The sequence below is a fragment of the Drosophila sechellia genome, chromosome 3R (genome assembly GCF_004382195.2).
Source record: "Drosophila sechellia strain sech25 chromosome 3R, ASM438219v1, whole genome shotgun sequence".
Classification (NCBI taxonomy): domain Eukaryota; kingdom Metazoa; phylum Arthropoda; class Insecta; order Diptera; family Drosophilidae; genus Drosophila; species Drosophila sechellia.
Window position 1 is genome coordinate 18,731,271 of NC_045952.1, and position 19,646 is coordinate 18,750,916.

The 19,646-nt window shown below is 47.1% G+C and overlaps 3 protein-coding genes and 1 non-coding gene across 5 annotated transcripts; 2 read left to right on the top strand and 2 right to left on the bottom strand.

Moving 5' to 3' along the window:
• Positions 1 to 47: 47 nt before the first annotated feature.
• LOC6607061 (protein dalmatian) lies at positions 48 to 3,381 on the bottom strand. Its single transcript, XM_032722585.1, has 3 exons — positions 2,817 to 3,381; positions 926 to 2,757; positions 48 to 643 (listed from the first exon to the last, which is right to left on the bottom strand). The coding sequence occupies exons 1-3, from the start codon at positions 3,307 to 3,309 to the stop codon at positions 383 to 385; spliced, it is 2,586 nt and encodes an 861-aa protein (XP_032578476.1). The 5' UTR covers positions 3,310 to 3,381; the 3' UTR covers positions 48 to 382.
• On the bottom strand, positions 744 to 900 carry LOC116801825. Its single transcript, XR_004362263.1, has one exon.
• Positions 3,382 to 3,495: 114 nt separating the features above from the next.
• On the top strand, positions 3,496 to 8,425 carry LOC6607062 (ubiquitin thioesterase trabid). The gene is made up of 9 exons (XM_002031814.2): positions 3,496 to 4,031; positions 4,977 to 5,137; positions 5,197 to 5,773; positions 5,834 to 6,041; positions 6,096 to 6,822; positions 6,887 to 7,131; positions 7,188 to 7,399; positions 7,466 to 7,614; positions 7,680 to 8,425. Exons 2-9 carry the CDS (start codon positions 5,010 to 5,012, stop codon positions 7,756 to 7,758), a joined length of 2,325 nt encoding a protein of 774 aa, XP_002031850.1. The 5' UTR covers positions 3,496 to 4,031; positions 4,977 to 5,009; the 3' UTR covers positions 7,759 to 8,425.
• Positions 8,426 to 9,067: 642 nt separating this feature from the next.
• Positions 9,068 to 19,436, top strand: LOC6607063 (actin-binding LIM protein 3). Of its 2 annotated transcripts, XM_032720886.1 has the most exons (11): positions 9,068 to 9,539; positions 14,972 to 15,282; positions 15,344 to 16,015; positions 16,350 to 16,406; positions 16,553 to 17,106; positions 17,168 to 17,341; positions 17,430 to 17,569; positions 18,236 to 18,342; positions 18,517 to 18,583; positions 18,647 to 18,888; positions 18,953 to 19,436. In XM_032720886.1, exons 1-11 carry the CDS (start codon positions 9,536 to 9,538, stop codon positions 19,064 to 19,066), a joined length of 2,442 nt encoding a protein of 813 aa, XP_032576777.1. In that variant the 5' UTR covers positions 9,068 to 9,535; the 3' UTR covers positions 19,067 to 19,436. The 2 variants fall into 2 exon arrangements, with proteins under 2 accessions (XP_032576777.1, XP_032576778.1); XM_032720887.1 differs by lacking the exon at positions 18,236 to 18,342 and having other exon boundaries at positions 18,533 to 18,583.
• Positions 19,437 to 19,646: the final 210 nt, after the last annotated feature.

A 19,646-nucleotide genomic window follows, 5' to 3' on the forward strand; every position in this document is an offset into this window, starting at 1 on the left:
TCCCCTTGGACTAACAAATAGTTCAATTTGCAAAGAAACACAACAAATTATAATTGTTAAGGTTAATAATTTACTTAATTTAGTTCATGATAGGTCATAATACCGAAACATCAAAGCTGTACACAATCCAAGCTTTTGATAGTAAAAATACATGCATAACTTAACCTAGAATTGCATAAAGTTAGTTAATTTTTACAGCGACACATTTAGACTGTTGTCCTTATGAATATTCGAGGAAACGCAATCTTCCTACATACATTTATACACAAAACAATAAGGTACCACAAATAACTCATAAAAACGAAAGCACATTAAATTAAAAACGATTACTTCCCCTTATCAGCGACTCAAAAAAAATATAAATAATAAACAGGCAATGCGATTATTCAACGATCACTGGGAACTTCTCCACTTCCTCGCATTGCTTGTTGAAACTGGTGATGAACTGCTCCAATTTAGCCTCATGCTCGATGTCTCTGCGTGGCCGTTTAACGTGATGCCGCTTCTTCTCCGGAGAATCCAAGCTCTTGTCGTGCGAGTCCTGCTCGTCCTCGTCCTCACTTTCGCTTTCGATGTACAAAATCTGCACTCGCTTCTTTCGCTTACGCTGCGGACGCTCCTTCACATAGGTTCGTCTGGGTTTCTAGAACAGTTGGAAATTGTAAAGCAATTAGGAGCTGTTTGCCAAAATAAAAGATTTCGAATGTATACCCACATAACTACAGACTTACGACTACAATTTATTTGTGCGAGCGGCTTACTACCGATCAAAGATAGACTTAAATCTTTGCGGCCCTGTTTGCTCAACTAAAACATTAACGTCTCAGTTTTAAGTTAATCTTGCGTTACGAGGTCAGTGTCTACACTCACTGTTTAGTGTCGACGCTTTCCCAACGCTTAGCCGAACCCATTACATAAATCCTACCTTATCGGCAAATGATTGCTCCGGCTCGTCCTGGTCAACCCTAAACAATCCCATCGATTCCCTAGCAGTGGGTGCAGCAGCTTTCCGTTTCGCCGGTCGGGGCGGCGCAATCATAGTGGAGCACAACATGTATCTGATGTCCGTTTGCTTCGAATGCGATTCGCCCAGGCAATCGGAACGAATAGAGGTGTATGATACTTGTGGAAGCTCCCCATCTCTGGGTCGCAGTTCCGCAAGACGATGGAGCTTATCATGCAGATTTACATTTTGACTCAGCCCCGTGGAATTGGCTGGCGAATCTTCGCTTTCGGTGATAAATTCATCGAATCCAAAGAGGTTTCGTGAAGGTGACGTTCGTGCTTCCGTATTCGTTTCCTTTTCTTTTGGTACATTTTCACAGGGCAATATTTCGTTGCATTCGGAAGTATTTACTTCCATTTGACTACGATTAGCTAAAGCAGGAGTAACTTCTCTGTTAAAAGACACACTGGTGGCAGCGATACCTTTTGAGGGAGTAGTTGACTTTGTAAGTATATCTTCGCATGCCAAATCATCGTCGAAACCAAACAGATTCGACCGCGTTTGACTGCGTTGCGCTGGGGATGACGTCGCCATTGGACGAGGTGCCACTCTGGTAGGAGTGACTTCTTTTGAAACATTGGTCGTCACGTTCTTCTTCCAGGACGGCAGAGTCACTACTTCTAGTATGTTAATATCCTTGAAAGGCGTTCGTTTCTGCAGCGTTCTCCGAGGATTCGGCAGGTGCACAAAGTTCTCCGCATTCTCTTCGCTTTCCTGGTCATTGATCGACATCGATTTGCTAATTGTGGGAGGGGGACGGTTCTCCTCATTTGAGTCGTTCGCATTTGAGTCATGACTTTGCTCGTGCAAAGGCGGACAAATGGATTCCTCGTGTGGGATGTTATCAGCTTGCTCTACCGGTGCATCTGGCACATAGACATGGCGACGCTGCACATGATCACTGGAGTACGATGGCATCTGGGAGGTGTTGAAACCAAACATGAAAGTATTAGGCAATGGTGATTCGTCGGAAACGCGCCAGGGGGATTTGCCTCCCGCCGTCCTAACTGCATTGGGAGACTGGTGGGCAATAGGCGATAATGCAGTGGTGGTGGCACTAACATCTGTCACCGGAGGAGCTCTGCGATTCAGCGGCGTGCTAACCAATTGTCGCGCTATGTTGATAAGTTCTCGACGTCTGTCTGTAGATGGCAGTGGATTTTGCGCCTGGGTCTGGTTAAGCATTACGGATCGGGCCAAATTACTGTAGGCTCCTTCGTGCGCTTGCTTAGAAGTGCTCGGTTCGACATGTATCTGAACGGGCACATCGATGGGCTGCACGTATCCGTGCTCAGAATCGTTGCTAAAGTCTTCCTCGGGCTCGAAAATGGTCGATAAAGAGCGTGATGGCTTTTGAAGGCGCGGTTCTATGGACTTGGCGACGACCTTGACTGGCTCAGGCTCATTGTCTTTTGTCGAAACCTTTCTTCGATTACCCACAGGTCGGACCTTCTTTGCTGTTCTCTTGGCTCTCGTTTTGCCGATTTTTCTTGACCGCACCATTACGCAGGCCTTTCCATCCTTAACTAACCGCTGAATAATGTCTGCCGCGGGATCCTCCCTGTTACTGTCATCTTCGATCTGCGACTGCGACAGAAAATCGAAAACGTTGCGGGTCACCGATGATCGTGTCCTGGTTAATGGCTGATCTCTGTGGAAGAAGCGAGGCGGTTTTTTGGGCGAAGTCTCTGCTGCCGTCCTACTAGGGCTCGTACTCCTAGTGCGTTGCTGACATAGTGATGTTTCGGGACCTGCAAGTAGTTGTGCTCATCGAGAAAAGTCCATCATCCGCCTGGTGAGAACCTCTTACCTGCCACATTCTCCTTGATATTTTGGGGCTGCGTTGATTTCTGTACCTTCAAAGGAACGTACATCGTCGAGTTGCGAGCCGGCTCAAAAGTGCTGGCATCCACATCAGGCGCATCGTTTCGAGAATCTTCGGATGCGACAGAATTTTTTACCTTAATGCGCCTTATTTTTACCACGCATTTTCTTAAGCGACACTCTGGCACGTTTGGGGCTGTCAAGGATTGTTGTGTGATTGATATTTTCTTGGGACGCCCGGGTTTGCGTATCGTTGTGGTCAAATCAGCTCCGATGGACAGTTTCTTGGGACGCCCGGGTTTGCGTATGGTTGTGGTCAAATCAGCTCCGATGGACAGTTTCTTGGGACGCCCGGGTTTGCGTATTGTTGTGGTCAAATCAGCTCCGATAGACAGTTTCTTAGGACGCCCGGGTTTGCGTTTCGTTGCGGTGTTCTCATCTGGCGACACAACACACGGCACCGGCCGTGTTCTTACCATTTTATAAATTTAATTTGTTTACTAAATGAAATTCGTGTACAGCTCCCGCCATTTTATTTACTAGTATGACCATCTCGCGATCTCTAAGACATGCCATGAAAAGCAGGGAACGACAGTAGGTGTGAAGCTTGGCTAACCAGCTAACCGAGACACTTTCCAACACTGCGTGCCAGGGACGTAGCACCGATAGCTGTCGATAGGCGGACAGAGAACCAGATGATTGGCCTCGCAATAATGTAAAAAATAAATAATTAGCTGTTTCCAAATAATCCAAATTCCAAATTCCTTGCACTACGATCCGCCGTGCGTGTGTTCGTCGCCGTGAACGTGTACGGGCAGTTTCGTTTCACGCGTCACAAGCAAGTACAGCTGAAAATTGAGCAGGAAAGCAAGAAAGAAAACCCCCAAACTGAAAATCGAGTGAAAGTTTTCTCATCGTCTTTGTTTTGTAATTGTGATTTTCCTGCCTGCTGCCAGCGCTCATTACTGGCAATATTGGATCGACGTCGACATAGTGTCGCTGCTGCGGGCGCGGGTGGCCGACGGCGACTATAGCAACTACACCTTATAGCCACTATAATACTAATGCTATACTCGCGGGCCCTATTGTGATTGTGTTATATATTTAAATCGACTCGATTCGAATCGAATCCAATCGCTGTCGTGGTCGCAGTCGAGTTTTCTGGGACTGCTGCAAAAGGCCTTGCGATTTTCTGCGCCAGGTACTGTGGGAAGACGTCGAAGTGGGGAGGGGGGTGGAGGCGGTTGTGCGATGGTTGGGATGGCACGGGGCGAATCCCAATAAGAAACTAGCGCGAAAACTGGCATACCAGCGTACGTACATACGTACGTCCATCGCGACACAGGCCATACATACACAGGCGAATTATAATGGCAACAAACAAATGCAACCGACCCAGCAGTTGAAACACTACCACCTATACCACCACTACTACCTATACCAGACCCTATCCAATCCATTTCAATCCAATCCCAGGGAACGAGAACCCGAAGGCTGACTGTGACGCCAGTGGGGGGAAATGGAAATGGAGCCAAGGCAGATGTACATATCCGTGGATGTATCTGCGAATTATGTCTCAGGGTCAAGGACACTGCTTCTGCCTCGCTAACCGTTGTTTGACCTTATTAACGAGTCGGAAGTGGTGGATTCGCCACTCACCGCCGATGGGGATACCCTCTCGGTTCGCTTATCCAAGGAATAGGAGCTTAGTAGATATATTGGCATATAGTTGTCCCCCACAACGAGTCATACATATAGTCTTTATACTTTGCAAAATAAGTCAAGGTAAATTGAAATGTCCTCCAAATTGTAGATTTCCCTGCATACTTATAAATCCAATATTAGTTTTTAGACAATCTTTATCTTTTGATGACAACATCTGATTAACTTACATTCCTTGTCCGACAAAAATCAACATAGCTATACATTATTGATCAAACTCTTTGCATCTTCAACCAACTTCGACTAAAATGATTGTCTAAGACTGACAAGTGTTCAGAAATTAAACCATTTTGAAGTGAAAAGGGTAGACAGGTGGATTTGGCTAGCCAAAGCACAAGCAAATATTTTATGGGATCTCCTCACTTGGCGACAATCGTATATCATATATCAAATATACAACGTATGATCCCTTTCTCGTTGGCAGAGCAACTGCATTGGCCGGCTCCGAGCACAAACAATGTGCGATACCAAAGACGATGCGCAGAAATGGAAATGTGAAACTTGCACCTACGAGAACTACCCATCCTCGCTGAAGTGCACCATGTGCCAGGCGTCCAAGCCGCTGCTCAACGAGGACATCTTCCGGTAAGACAATTCTGCCGATCTATACCTAATCTCTTGCTAATGAATACTCTTTCTTGCAGTCTGAGCCCAGCCCAGGAGAGCTGCACCGTTGCGGAGGAGGCGGCTGCCGTCGAAGTTGCCGTAATGTCGCCCACACCTTCGTCCACGTGCTACTCGCTCCAGCCGCAGAGCCAGGCACGGCAGAGCAACGTGGCGGATAGCGAAAAGTGGCCCTGCAAGGTGTGCACCTATCTCAATTGGCCGCGGAGCCTGCGCTGCGTTCAGTGCTGTACGAAGCGCGGCGGCGAGGCGATAGAGCGTGGCAAAAAGGACGTGGATAACGAGGCGGACGGGGATCGTGCAGGAGAGGCGCTGCAAGCCCTTCGCATCAGTGGCTCGGAAGAGAACCTGGCCAATAAGCCGGGTCAGCTCATCGGCGCCACTGCCTCCCATCGTTTGAGCCTTAGTCCTGGCATAGACGATGCGACGCATCTGAACAATCTCGCCAATGCGTCCAACAACCAGTCGCAGTCCCAGCACCGGCAGCCTGTCCTACAGCAGCAGATGCAGCCGCAGCAACAGCGGGAATCCTCATCCTCCGCCGCCGTCCCGCCGCAGCAGCAGAAGCAGTGCTATGTGTCCAAGTGGGCGTGTAACGTAGGTTTTCATATCCCAACAAAATCGCTCAGATGTACTTAAAGTTTGCATTTTCCTTAGTCGTGCACTTACGAAAACTGGCCGAGGAGCATCAAGTGCTCCATGTGCGGCAAGACGAGGGAGCGGGAGATTAGTGGGTCGCAGAACGACTTGCACGCCTCATCCAGCCTAAACAGCGAGGAGGAGAATCAGCAACAACTGCAGCAGCCAAACGTGGATACCGTCAGCGTCAATAACTCGTTCAATAAGAAGCACATTTACCAACTGGGTAAGAGTTTTTAATGTGATTTCTGGGCATGACTAATTGATGTTCACTTTCCAGGTTCTTCGGAAACCATCAACAACTGTGATACGCTGCAGGAGCGGCAGGAGCGCCGCCAGCGTCAAATCCGACGCCAGGTGGACTGGCAGTGGCTGAACGCCTGCCTGGGCGTCGTGGAGAACAACTACAGCGCTGTGGAGGCGTACCTCTCCTGCGGTGGCAATCCAGCCCGTTCGTTGACCAGCACCGAGATTGCCGCCCTCAACCGCAACTCGGCCTTCGACGTGGGCCACACCCTGATCCACCTGGCCATTCGTTTTCATCGCGAAGAGATGTTACCTATGCTGCTGGCCCAGATCTCCGGTTCGGGACCGGGCATCAAGCGTGTGCCGTCCTACGTGGCCCCCGACTTGGCGGCCGATATCCGGCGCCACTTTGCCAATACCCTGCGCTTGCGCAAGTCCGGTCTCCCCTGCCACTATGTGCAAAAGCACGCCACCTTCGCCCTCCCCGCCGAGATTGAGGAGCTGCCGATCCCCATACAGGAGCAGCTCTACGATGAGCTGCTCGACCGCGACGCGCAGAAACAGCTGGAGACGCCGCCGCCGGCCTTGAATTGGTCGCTGGAGATCACTGCTCGCCTGAGCTCCCGGATGTTCGTCCTGTGGAACCGCAGTGCTGGCGACTGCCTGCTGGACTCGGCCATGCAGGCCACCTGGGGCGTCTTCGATCGTGACAATATCCTTAGGCGTGCACTCGCCGACACACTGCACCAATGCGGCCATGTGTAAGTTGAACGAATTTGTTTTAATAACCGTCAGCTTATTAAAAGTCTTGATACTCTATTGTAGGTTCTTTACTCGCTGGAAAGAGTACGAGATGTTGCAGGCTTCGATGCTCCACTTTACGCTGGAGGACTCTCAGTTCGAGGAGGACTGGAGTACACTACTGTCATTGGCCGGCCAACCCGGCTCGTCCCTGGAGCAACTGCACATCTTTGCGCTGGCGCACATCCTACGACGCCCGATTATCGTGTACGGCGTGAAGTACGTCAAGAGTTTTCGGGGCGAGGACATTGGATACGCGCGTTTCGAAGGTAGCTATTAATTTTTACTTCGCTGTATAGCATTAATTTGATTGCCTTCTTCGTAGGTGTCTACTTGCCTTTGTTCTGGGATCAAAACTTTTGCACCAAGTCACCGATAGCACTGGGCTACACACGTGGCCATTTCAGCGCCCTGGTGCCGATGGAGCCATTCACTCGCATCGATGGGCGGCGTGACGATGTGGAGGACGTAACCTACCTCCCGCTAATGGACTGCGAGCTGAAACTTTTGCCCATACATTTCCTTACACAGTCGGAGGTGAGAGCTTATTCAAATATCCTGTGGAACATTGGGAGCTTAGACATTTCCGTTCCTTGCTTGCAGGTTGGCAACGAGGAGTCGATGATGCGGCAATGGCTGGACGTGTGCGTAACTGATGGAGGCCTACTGGTGGCGCAACAAAAGCTAAGCAAGCGTCCGTTGCTGGTCGCCCAGATGCTGGAAGAGTGGCTTAATCACTACCGCCGCATTGCGTAAATATGACTTGCTCTCCTTCCGGACATAGACATGCTAATTAACCCTGTGAACTTCCTTTCAGACAAGTGATAACGGCGCCTTTCATTCGTCGCCCCCAAATCACACATTACTCCAGTGATGGCGACTCGGATGAGGAGTAGAGGAGGATGCGGCACATCCGTCACCCAGCTTCCGAATAGGAAGCTGTGCATTGAATTCAATATCCTTATTTTGTACTTTCGGCGATCGTTAGCAGATTTTTGAGACAGGAATAACAAGTGCACTCGCAGCTAGCTAAAGGAAACTATAGAGAATACATATGCATATATGCAAGCAGTTGAAAGTTGTAGTTGTAACTAAATTGAAAGCAAACTAAAGGTTAAGCAGCAGAGTACGAAAATAGATTGATCGACGTATGTATATCATATCCGTTCCCAAGTCAACGTTCGTTGATTTTAGTCAAATTTATTCACACTGGGTCGTCGAGGCAATATAGACCACATAGTAAACGAAATTGAAGCTATACACTGGTAGGTTTAATTACACTCACATGTGAAACAATCCATTAAATGATTACGTGTGCGAAAGGCAGATGCGGACTTAAGCGGTGGAATTTGTACACCTATGTACGCAAGCTCTGGACTTAAAATATTGCAAATCTCAATGTACTATTAAATTTTAAATGGGTGGCGAACACACAACATAATTATGAAGCGGGTGAAAATGAAAGCGTCATTGAAATGTTTATTGATAGTTTTTAAAACACTTTTTGGAATTATTATGAATCATTATACATTCATGCCTATAAATATAATATATATAATTATATAACATATATAGAAATCCTATGGTTCTAGACAGTTGAACAAAGGGCCAATAACATAATGAATTTTATTCTAATTGTATTATAAATGGAATTTTATCTCATTATTATTTTTGTTAGTAATGTTATTACAATTATTATTATTATTATTACCTTCTAAGAAAGCTTATTGTGCAAATGTACACGCAAAACGCATAAAAAAGAAATCACTTATTTAAATAAAAGTTTTAAGTAAAGATTTAAACGGAAACGAAAAGACTATAGTTTAATTTATTATAATAAAGTATGGACTTTCCTACTTTATTACCCAAACTAACTTCACTAGTAGATATTAAGAATTTGGTAGTTCATTATTATTTCTGTATTTATAAAGTACACAGTATATTATAGGCAGAATCATTTATTTAATTACCTTTTATTTTTATAGATTATCAAAATTATAGCAAAAATTTATAGCAACGGTACAGTGGCACGAACGGTGTCACTAATCCATGCTCTTCCATAGCCGAGCTCCCCACCTTTCCAATTGTAGCCACGTTTACCACCCTTCCGTTACTTCAATACGAAACGTATCTTTTCGGTTAATTTTAGTGTATTATTCGGAGCACGATGTTTTTGCCGTCCGAGCCGTATCTCTCAGATACTTAGTCGTCTTTTTGCTGCCGTCGGTTTCGTTGCTGGTGCGGTGCGGTGTTTTTTTGCTGGTCGCAGCTCCGATTTGAGAATCAGACTTTCAGGCATTTCAAAAAGGCCACCATTTTCCGCTGTGATCTTTGTCGGCAAATTGAAAGTGCGAGACTACACCAAAAGCAAGTCGCATTTTCATCATTCGAGCTGCGAATGAATTATTAACCACACTCCTATCCAGACTCACACACGTTCACAGTCTAACAATCGTGCTACGCAGATTGCGAATGCATACGGTGAAAGATACAAATAGAAAAAATCTTAGCAGAAGAAAAATTTTGTTAGTGAAGTGAACAGGAAGTAGTGGTGACCTGTGCGCGAGTATTTGTGCTTTCCCCGTGTGTGTCTCTCTGTTCTAGTGTGCGTGATTCCCTCCCCCGTTTTGCAGGCGAAAAAGCGAAGAGCATAGCAGTATATAGTATCTCGCCATGGGTAAGTTATCTGCCGACAAATACAGATACTGTCTCTCTCTTTGATTAAGGTGTGTGTGTGCGTGTGTGTCTGCGCAAAGTTATCGAAAGGGGGTGGTGGGTGGTGCGATACCAGCATTATGGCATTATCGGCCTTATCGCATCGTAGGAGTGGTTCACATGGCGAGAGGGGAGAGGGATAGTAGCTCAGGTGGTCTCTCGCACGTTCCCTCTTCCCCTTCCGCTTCCCCTTTCCCGCTCCATCCTCAACCACTGCCGGTGGGTCATCATCAATCAATACTGGCCAGCTGAGAGTCGGATCGCTCTCACCAACACTGCCCCACTCGCATATGATTGTAGTCCACGTCCACTCCCTATTTTAATTTCTCAGCTGGGATGACGTCAGTGTTGTTGTAAGAACAAGTTTCGTGTTCGCTTCTTTACTTTTTAACTTCATAACACTTTTCGGCCTGACTTGGGGTGATGTCGTCGGTGGAGGGAGCTGAAAACCTGACCGAATAAACCTCAAAGTGCTTGTGCAACTGCAATTACACACGATACCGTTAGGGCGTCCCGCCGTGAGAGCCGCTCTCGAATAACTCGCCAACCTAAACCTGTAAGCCTGCCAAACCGAAACCGTTCGATGTGCATGTGAATGGGAATGAGAATGGGAATGGGAATGGGCCTGCCTTTTGGCGTCGGATTCCTACATTTTCCGCCTTCCATTCTCGAGTTGTCCCGCTGCAAAGGGCTTTCGTATACCGCTATTCGAGACGTGTACTTGTGTTGTCAATGATTAATTACCCGGCTACTCCGCTACTGGCCCTAATTGAGTTCATATGCATGCACTGCCCTAAAAAAGGGGCTTGTTTTCAGTGTGTGGGAATGAAAAATGGTTACAGCTTTCCCAATTTGAATCTCAAATTGGCTAAAAATTGCCTAAAATCACTTGATGGCTTACTCAAATGCTTGGTTACTTCTAATACATATGATGCGCTGATCTAGACTTGCTCATAAATATACAAATTTATCATTTAGCGTGAAATTGATAACCCCTTTAGCTAACTAAAGCACACATTCCTTTTTGGTGGGATAGGTTTGTAATGGTGGAATGGATATTGGCCATTTCTCCGAGTGCATCATTCATCCCGTCTACAAGTAGTTGCATGCGTGCCTAAAATGCCTAATTGACTTGGACTTGGTGAGGATGGGGATGTGGACGTGGATGTGGTCGTGGATGTGGACGTGGATGTGGAAGTGGTCGTCGATGTGTACCCCATAACGTCGAGTCGCCCGCCGCAAAAGGCTTAACAATAGCCATCCGAATCTCCGTCTCCGGCAAAGGCGGCAGCAACTGCTCGACATGAACTCATGACAAGAGCATTGACTTCCACTGGGTTTCCTTTTTCGTTTGACTGCGCTGCCGCTGTGCCCGTGCTCAAATGAAAGCGAAAGGGGCGAACGAGCCCCATTCCCCAGACCCCAGTTCCCAATCCCCGATCTCCAGCCACCCACCATCTCCCCCCTCATTCATTTAGTGGAATTTTTCTCATTTATTTCGCCGTTGATTTGTTCGTCTCCGCCGTGCATTTCGTGGTGTTTCGTTGGCGTTTCCCAGGCGGGGTTATATAGGTCAGAGCCCTTGCATAGAAAGTGGCATCTCCTCTTGTGTCGTGCCCCAATCCCCCCACTCATTTTCCCACTTTCCGCCCCCTTCTCAGCCCCTCCCACCCCCTATAATCCCTTCACTTGTCTAATTGAATGCTATTTTCGTAGCTGCAGCGTCATCAGCTGCACTTGTGTGGGGTGCTCTTTTCACTTTTGGTCTAATAAGCATACAGGAAGCACTTTCAAATCGACCGAAGCGCACCGAAAACTCTAAATTTTTTTTATAAATACATGTGCGTCAGGTAGCACAGCATAAAAAAAACACTTGCGAAGCATTTTGAATTGGATGAGTAATTCGTGAAAGAAACCAACGCGTATTTGTGTATAGCAGCGGTCAAGAAATACCAACCGAAGATGAAAAAAGGGAGGATATTTTATATTTATTTGCCAAACAAATCCAAACTTTCCAGCTTCCTTCAGTGTTTACCTTCTCAACTGAACCACCTATTTATGTACGTACAAAAGTAAGCTTCCTATTTATGTGACCGCTGCTGTTGCTTCGCCTTGCCAAATAATCATTTGTGTATATTATGTTGTTGCTCTTCCAAAACTAGAAATGTTTGTCCGTACAAACAGAACCATTCGTGGGTGAATCGCTGTCGTGGGCGTGGAATGCACAAGAGAGCGATGTTTGCTTTCGGGCTTATTTATTGTCTGCCAGCCAGCAGCTGGAGTGGCGTTTCACCTGCTTCCGCCCGTCGCCTTGACCTGCATTGTCCTCGACATTATCCTGCCCGCAGTCAGTCAAGGATTTGACGCACTTGCTCCGCCTGAATTGGCACCGCGCGCTCTTGAGTGCATGTCGTGCTAGTGACGAAGGTCGCTTCTCCTGCTCTGGCTTTAATTTGCCATTTTCCCTGCACGGAAAATAATGTGAATAGAGGAAAAGTTTTAAAATTCACACCATTTTTAGATAATTAACGTTAATACACAATTTCTCGTTTATTTAATTTCAATGCCAAATTGGTAGAGTAATATAAATATTATATTTAAGCTGGAATGATATCCTCTTGTTTGAATCTCAAAGAGATCTCCTAATATATTGAAAATATTTTTCTGCGTGCAGGTTTATTACCCTCTTTTTAATGCTTTAGGTTTTAGTTTCGATTTGTTCGTTTAAGGTTAGGGTCGCTGTGGCATTTTGGGCGCGGCTGAAATTAATTAAAATATTTTCGCTGCCCTGCAGCTTGACCCCTCCACATCAAATCGATGGGGTCTGTTCGGAGAGTGCGACTGTAACCTTGGACTTGCCCCCTGGCAGCCTGACTGGTTTTTTGTATTGTACTATACTCCGTGTGTATATGTTTCGTGCCGAATTTTCTTATTGTTTGTTTGTTTGTACATATTTCAAATTCGAGCAGCCCAAGCAACCAGTTTGTTTGCGGTCCTCAGTTGTGGCAAATACTGGCAGTGCCAATCGCACAACTCCACAGCTCCACAGCTCCACGACGATGACGATGACATCATCGTCACTAAAATCGCTCTGCGCAATTACAATAAAACACCACTGAAAATGTGCGCTCAAACTTTTATTGTACTAACTTGGATGAGGCAAAGTCGCCGTTTTGCCGGCTCTCTGTTGCATGAAAATGTAATTTTCGCTGGTTTTGTTTGTCAATTAGCGGGTGATCGCTAATGAAAGGGGGGGGGGGGGGGGGGGGGGGGGGGTGAAAAGCCAATAAACAAAACGCCAAAATCAATATGCAAATTGTGGAACAAAATGTGTGTGATTGCATAATAATAAACAAGGCAGACAGTCAACGAAACATAATGAAATTAATTAAATCGAGCAGAGCACGTACACGAACTTTAAACAAACTGTGGGACGGAAGTCCAAGTTGGTGACGAAAGCCCGCTCTCTGTCGAACAATATACACATGTATCCGTATCTGTCTGTATCTGTATCTGAGCCGGTGTATCTGTATCTGAGTTTGTATTATCAGGTCGTCTGTCATTCCAACTGGACCGCCGACTGTGAAAAATTTCGGTGGCGTCACCGCACAAATAAATATTCATTCTTGAATTTGTGTATGTACTAATCTCGCCAAATTGCGTTGTGTTGGTAACTTGGTAGATTGATCGTGTATATCAGGTAATAGTATTTGTTTTAAATTCAAAATAAACAGTGCAAAGAACAGCTAGAACGTTACTCTCTGTAAATTCTATATAATTCTTAGTTTTCTTCTTATCACTTAGCACATTTGAATCTATGTTCATCCAATTGAAGCTTATACATTTTTTGCTGAGTCTAGAAAGCTAGAAGTTCTTGATTAGTTCTCCCTATATAAGAAACATTAGGAGAATGCTATAAACAATTAAATACAAGATAATGGCTGATACCGTTAGAGCACAGTCATACGTCACTATTGTAGAACAAGCTATAACGGCACACATGAACCTGAGCTACGGGCTTATCAATAATTTCTATTTTGGAAGCAACCCAAATATGAAAAAGCAACAACTGCCGACTAAATGGGGGAAAACAAAAAAATCCAAAAGGTCTGAAAAAACAGCAGTGAGATGGTGGAAAATGTTCAGACAGCGCGATACAATGCCGTCGCTCTTATGTACATACATACATATTTATCCATATATGCATATGTATCTATACTCTTGTTATGCACTGCAAGCGGCTGCTTTTAGCCGCTGTGTGGCTGGGATGTTCCGCTGTCTATTTAATCAACCGCAGACTTCTGCCGCCGACTGCCTCCGGCGGACAAGAAAGCCGCCAGAACAGATCAGCACATCAGTCATGGCCAACAATTAGTTTCGATGCGTTCAGCCGTCATGGTGCCGAGTTCCCAGCTCCAAGTTCCCTTCACGACTGGTCTTCCAAAAAGAAACACAATGTGCTGGCAAGCTAACTCATGGTATATGGGAATATATATACATAACTCCTGAACCAGATAGAAATGATCAGATAGCATATATCTGAGTCTGCTCAGCTTATTGATTCAACAGGTGATAAAGCTACAGTATCTAAAGTTTCCATACGGCAGACGCTTCCCAGAAGTCGCTTTAGTTTGAGTGATTCTCAAAGGGTTGCAGTTTTGGCGGCCCTTTCGCATTCCAAGTAATTCCTTATGAATGCAGTTATCTTCTTGTTATCTTCTACCTTGCAGTTCATTTGACAACTGGCTGGCATATTTCCCACACTATGTACATACATATGTGCATGGTACCCCCATGGACATATGCAAAACTGGGTGCCCCCAGTCACCGATCTATTTAACCTGTTCCACACTTGTGTGTACATTAACGAGCAGTGTGTGTTGTCTATATATAAGGAAAATATCTGCCCTTGGCCTTATCAATGATAAGATTAATGGCTTGCCAGGCCCATGAGTAACGCCTGAGACGACGGCTACGAACGACTTACGGCCAGGTCGGGGTGTGTGGAAGAGTTGGCCTGGTTGAGACTGTCAATACAAGTGCTTACATAGGCACACAAGTGTGGGGGAAACAACGAACACACATACAATACAACGAATCTCGCAACATACGATATACGATAAGTAGTGATGTATATATTAATATATATATCCATTCCGAAACATCCACAAACAGACAAGACCAGAACGGTATACCCTAGCACATTGGAAACGGAGCTTCGAACTGAGCTCGGTAAAACGGGGCAAGGTTGGGGCATTATCGCATCACATGCATATGACATCAGCGCAACACTGCGTATACGTAATCTGGCGATAGTACTGATTGAATGAATTGAATGCCAGGCTCTGCTAACCGTAGATCTCCCTTCATTTTCGCCCCTCTCCCCGCAAACAGGTAAACAAAAAATCTACTGTGCGAAATGCACGAAAAAGTGCTCCGGCGAGGTGCTCCGCGTGGCGGACAACCACTTCCACAAGGCCTGCTTCCAGTGCTGCCAGTGCAAGAAGTCCCTGGCCACCGGCGGATTCTTCACAAAGGACAACGCCTACTACTGCATACCGGATTACCAGCGGCTGTACGGCACCAAGTGCGCGAATTGCCAGCAGTACGTGGAGGGCGAGGTGGTCAGCACCATGGGCAAGACCTATCACCAGAAGTGCTTCACCTGCTCCAAGTGCCAGCAGCCCTTCAAGTCGGGCAGTAAGGTAAGCTGAAGTGCTCCACAGATCGAGGGATAAGTAACTAATCAGATATGCCTCCACACAGGTGACCAACACCGGAAAGGAGGTGCTTTGCGAGCAGTGCGTCACGGGTGCTCCAGTGTCGCCCAGTCGCCAGGCGACGGCTGGAGGCGTCTCCTCGCCAGCTCCTCCGGCGGAGAGTCCAACGAGGGCCACTGCCCACCAGCAGCACGGAGGTGTGATCTCCCATAAGGCGCACCTCAAGGAGGACTACGATCCCAATGACTGTGCCGGCTGTGGGGAGCTTCTGAAGGAGGGCCAGGCACTGGTGGCGTTGGACCGGCAGTGGCATGTCTCCTGTTTCCGGTGCAAGGCCTGCCAGGCGGTGCTCAATGGGGAGTACATGGGCAAGGACGCGGTGCCCTACTGCGAGAAGTGCTACCAGAAGGGATTCGGGGTGAAGTGTGCCTACTGCAGCCGCTTCATCAGCGGCAAGGTGCTCCAGGCGGGCGACAACCACCACTTCCATCCGACCTGTGCCCGCTGCACAAAGTGCGGCGATCCCTTCGGCGACGGCGAGGAGATGTACCTGCAGGGCAGTGCCATCTGGCATCCGCGATGCGGTCCGGGTCCTTCCGAGTCCGGCATAATCTTGAACGGCGGCGGAGGCACTACCTCGGTGGTCGGAGGTGCCTCCAATGGCAACTTCACAGACACCGAATGCGACCGGATGAGCTCCAGTGCCCTTAGCGAGATGGTAGGTAGTCGGATCTCCAGATGATAGCCGCTGCTACTGAGATACAATCCTCGAGAATCCAACACAACAATCTCGAGTTGCTGAGCTTCCAACTAATTTGAATGCTGCAAAATTCACGAATGGCACACGCATTTAAAAGCAAATTTCATACTGGAATGGGTGATATTTTGGAACGCCCTTATATACTATATCTATATAGGCATCCTGAAATATCACCCATCTAAATTTACCAACCCCTTTTGCACTTACACACAGCACTTATGATTTTATAATTTCAGTTACTTGCATTTTAGTTGTTTTGAGCTTGCGTTTTTATTTTTTTGTTCGTTTTCAGTACATCCGCTCCAGAACTCCGAGCTTTAATGGTTCACTTTATTCCTCTAGCCGCAAGGTTTGTTTTATGATTTTACTTTATGATTTCCCCTCATTTTCTGCCATCGTTTTTGAAAATACTAAAACCAAAAAGAAAAACACACGGCACTGCATGTATTAAAGCCTTGAAATGAGAGCCCAGGACTAATCCCACTTAATTTGCAGCACTACCGAACGGTGAGTCCGGGTCTGATACTCCGGGAGTACGGGCGACCCAATGCCGAGGACATCTCGCGCATCTACACCTACAGCTATCTGACGGATGCGCCGCACTATCTGCGCAAGCCGATCGATCCGTATGACAAGACGCCGCTGTCTCCGCACTTCCACCGGCCCTCCTCATACGCGACCACCGCCAGCAATGCGGGATCCGTGGCCGGAAGCCGTCCGCCGTCGCGTCCCCACTCGCGGACCCGCAGCGCCATGAAGGTGCTGGTGGACGCCATCCGCTCGGAGACGCCGCGTCCCAAGAGTCCTGGCATGAACAACGAGGAGCCGATTGAACTGTCTCACTATCCGGCCGCCAAGAAGCCGCCGCCAGGTGAGCAGCCCAAGATCGAGCGGGATGACTTCCCCGCTCCGCCGTATCCCTACACGGATCCGGAGCGTAGGCGGCGGTACAGTGATACCTACAAGGGAGTGCCCGCCTCCGACGATGAGGACGAGAATGTGGAGAATGGCAAGCCGAATGGCAAGGTCAAGAATGGCGAGGAACAGCAGTGAGTATTGGAATCTCAGGTACATGCTCCGATCCTATTAAATCTCTTCCCAAAAATACAGACGCCTTCAACGCGAAGCCGAACAGCTGGAAAAGCTGAATTCGGGCATCGGATCGGCGATTGCCAAGGACCTCAAGGAGCACGCCAAGTACAGGAAGTGGAAGCAGAACAATTTGGATCCGCGCAACGCATCCAGGACGCCCTCCGCTTCCAAGGAGCCAGTCTACAAATTGAGGTAAGATATTGATCGTTATAAGATAATTGAAAAATGTATCTTTTAGTTCGTGCTAAAATCCTAATCCTATGACATCTTGATTATACAGATACGAATCGCCCATTGGAGCCTCGCCCTCGCGCAATCTGGACCACCAGAAGCCCTTCTACGAGGACGAGATGTTCGATCGCTCCACCAGCTACCGGGGCTCGCTTGGCAAATCGCTGGGAAACGCGCCCAGCTACAATGGTAATCCTCTAGAGAGCATAGACCTAGTTTCGATTTTCAGGCGAACAGCGATTCGATACCGATATTATATATTAGCCCACTTACGTTTATAGCCATACATTCCTACCGATCGCCGCCCAAGCCCGGATACGGATTCAAAACGACGACTCTGCCCTATATACGCAATGGCTTCAGCTCCGTAAGTGCTGCCTGTTGCTCAGATCGGCTTAGATCACATCCGATCCGATCCGATCCGATCCGATCAGATCAGATTATATCCTTGGTGCCGGGCTGTCGGTTATGTAGCTTCTAGCTTACCCACTACCACTCGAACCTATCCGCCTATATGTAATCCCAAAATAGTTACGACGGTATTTGTTTCTCGTTTCTCTCACTTTCCAATGCCGCCGCCACTGGTTTGCTCACCTGGATGAACTAACAACTGTTTCGCATATGTCTCAACTGGTTGGTCTGCTGCTTCATTGCGTGTCTTAATCCCCAATCCACCCATCCTGCGCCACTCCTAACATCTATGTGTTTGCTATTGTTGCCCTGACACCAACAAATAACTCAAAAAACTAACACCCATCCACACTTGACCAACTGAAACTCGAACATTTGCATCATGAACATCAACATCACTTGATCACACCATCAACATGTACATCTACATCCACATCTGCTCAGTGGTGAGTGCGCTGCGCCATGTGCCCAAGCCAGGATACGGGCTAGCACCACGCTCTCACACATTCAGCTCCACCACATCCGCTGCGGCCACGATGCATGGTGCCACTGTAAGACCGCTTTCGTTGTTGCTATGCCGTAGAGTCCTTTGAGTCCCCGTCTTGTGTTTGGATGCCCGTTGGTATCACCTGTAACTTTGCACTGGTTTTTGGTTTATTATTGCTGCATGTGTCCCTCAAATTGATCGAATCAGAAAACTAATCCCATACCCTTTTCGAAAACAGGACTTCTCCTATGGAGGACTTGGCGACAAGACCCACAGCACAGATTTGAGCTGCGGCAAATCGGAGGGTGAGTAAAATATATTTTAAAAACCCGGCTCGGCGAAAGAATAACATGATTCTCCTCTGGCAGCATCTGTGGACTCGATCACCGAGGGCGATAGGCGAGCTCTGATGGGCGGCGACCTGCCCGCCTCGAGCACTTACTCAGGAGCACTCTCCTACCACTATCCGCAGGCCGGACTCATCCGGCGCAGTCTGCCCAACATGTCCCATTCGATGCTGGTGCACGAGCCGGCCAAGATCTATCCCTATCACCTACTGCTAATCACAAACTACCGTCTGCCCTCGGACGTGGATCGCTGTAACCTAGAGGTAAGTTATGAAGCCATCTTAACTTATCTTATCAGAACGCTAATTATGCTCCCTATCACCACAGCGCCATCTGTCGGACATCGAGTTCGAGCACATCTTGCAGTGCGCCAGGTCGGAGTTCTATCGGCTACCCCAGTGGCGACGCAACGAGCTGAAGCGGCGGGTGAAGCTCTTCTAGGAGGCAAGTGGAAGGCGCAGCATGCGTGGATAGCAACCCAAGTGGAGGAGGAGGCTGTTTGCGACGAAACCAAAAGAATTCAATTTACCTTAACAGCAGATGAGATGAGAATCAATTATAAAATGAAAACGAAACGGGAAACTATGCTAATTTCACAGCCAGTTTTGAAACACGCTTTAAATAGTTGATGCAAGTGAAACCAACTAAACTAAATTTAAAAACATAGTTACATTTACAGTGCGGAGCAACTAGCCGGACGCTCCTGTTTATTTTTTTAAGAATTAGTTGCGCTAACGAAAAATTGTAACTGAGAAAAACTATATAATTGGAACAGAAAATCCCAATAAAAAACGAAGTGTATACAGACAAATGATATATGAAATTAGTTAAACATTGCATGTCCCCGGCATGAAGGCTTTTTATACGCAGTGCTATGGCAATTTAAACGCAAACATAAACTGGACTCTTTTTCCAAATTACACCTTAATTCAACCATGTAACCGGGCTACAGAACCGAGAAATGCATCAAAGAATATGAAATTAATGTACCTACAGCAGAGTCACACAGCAAAATGCGAAA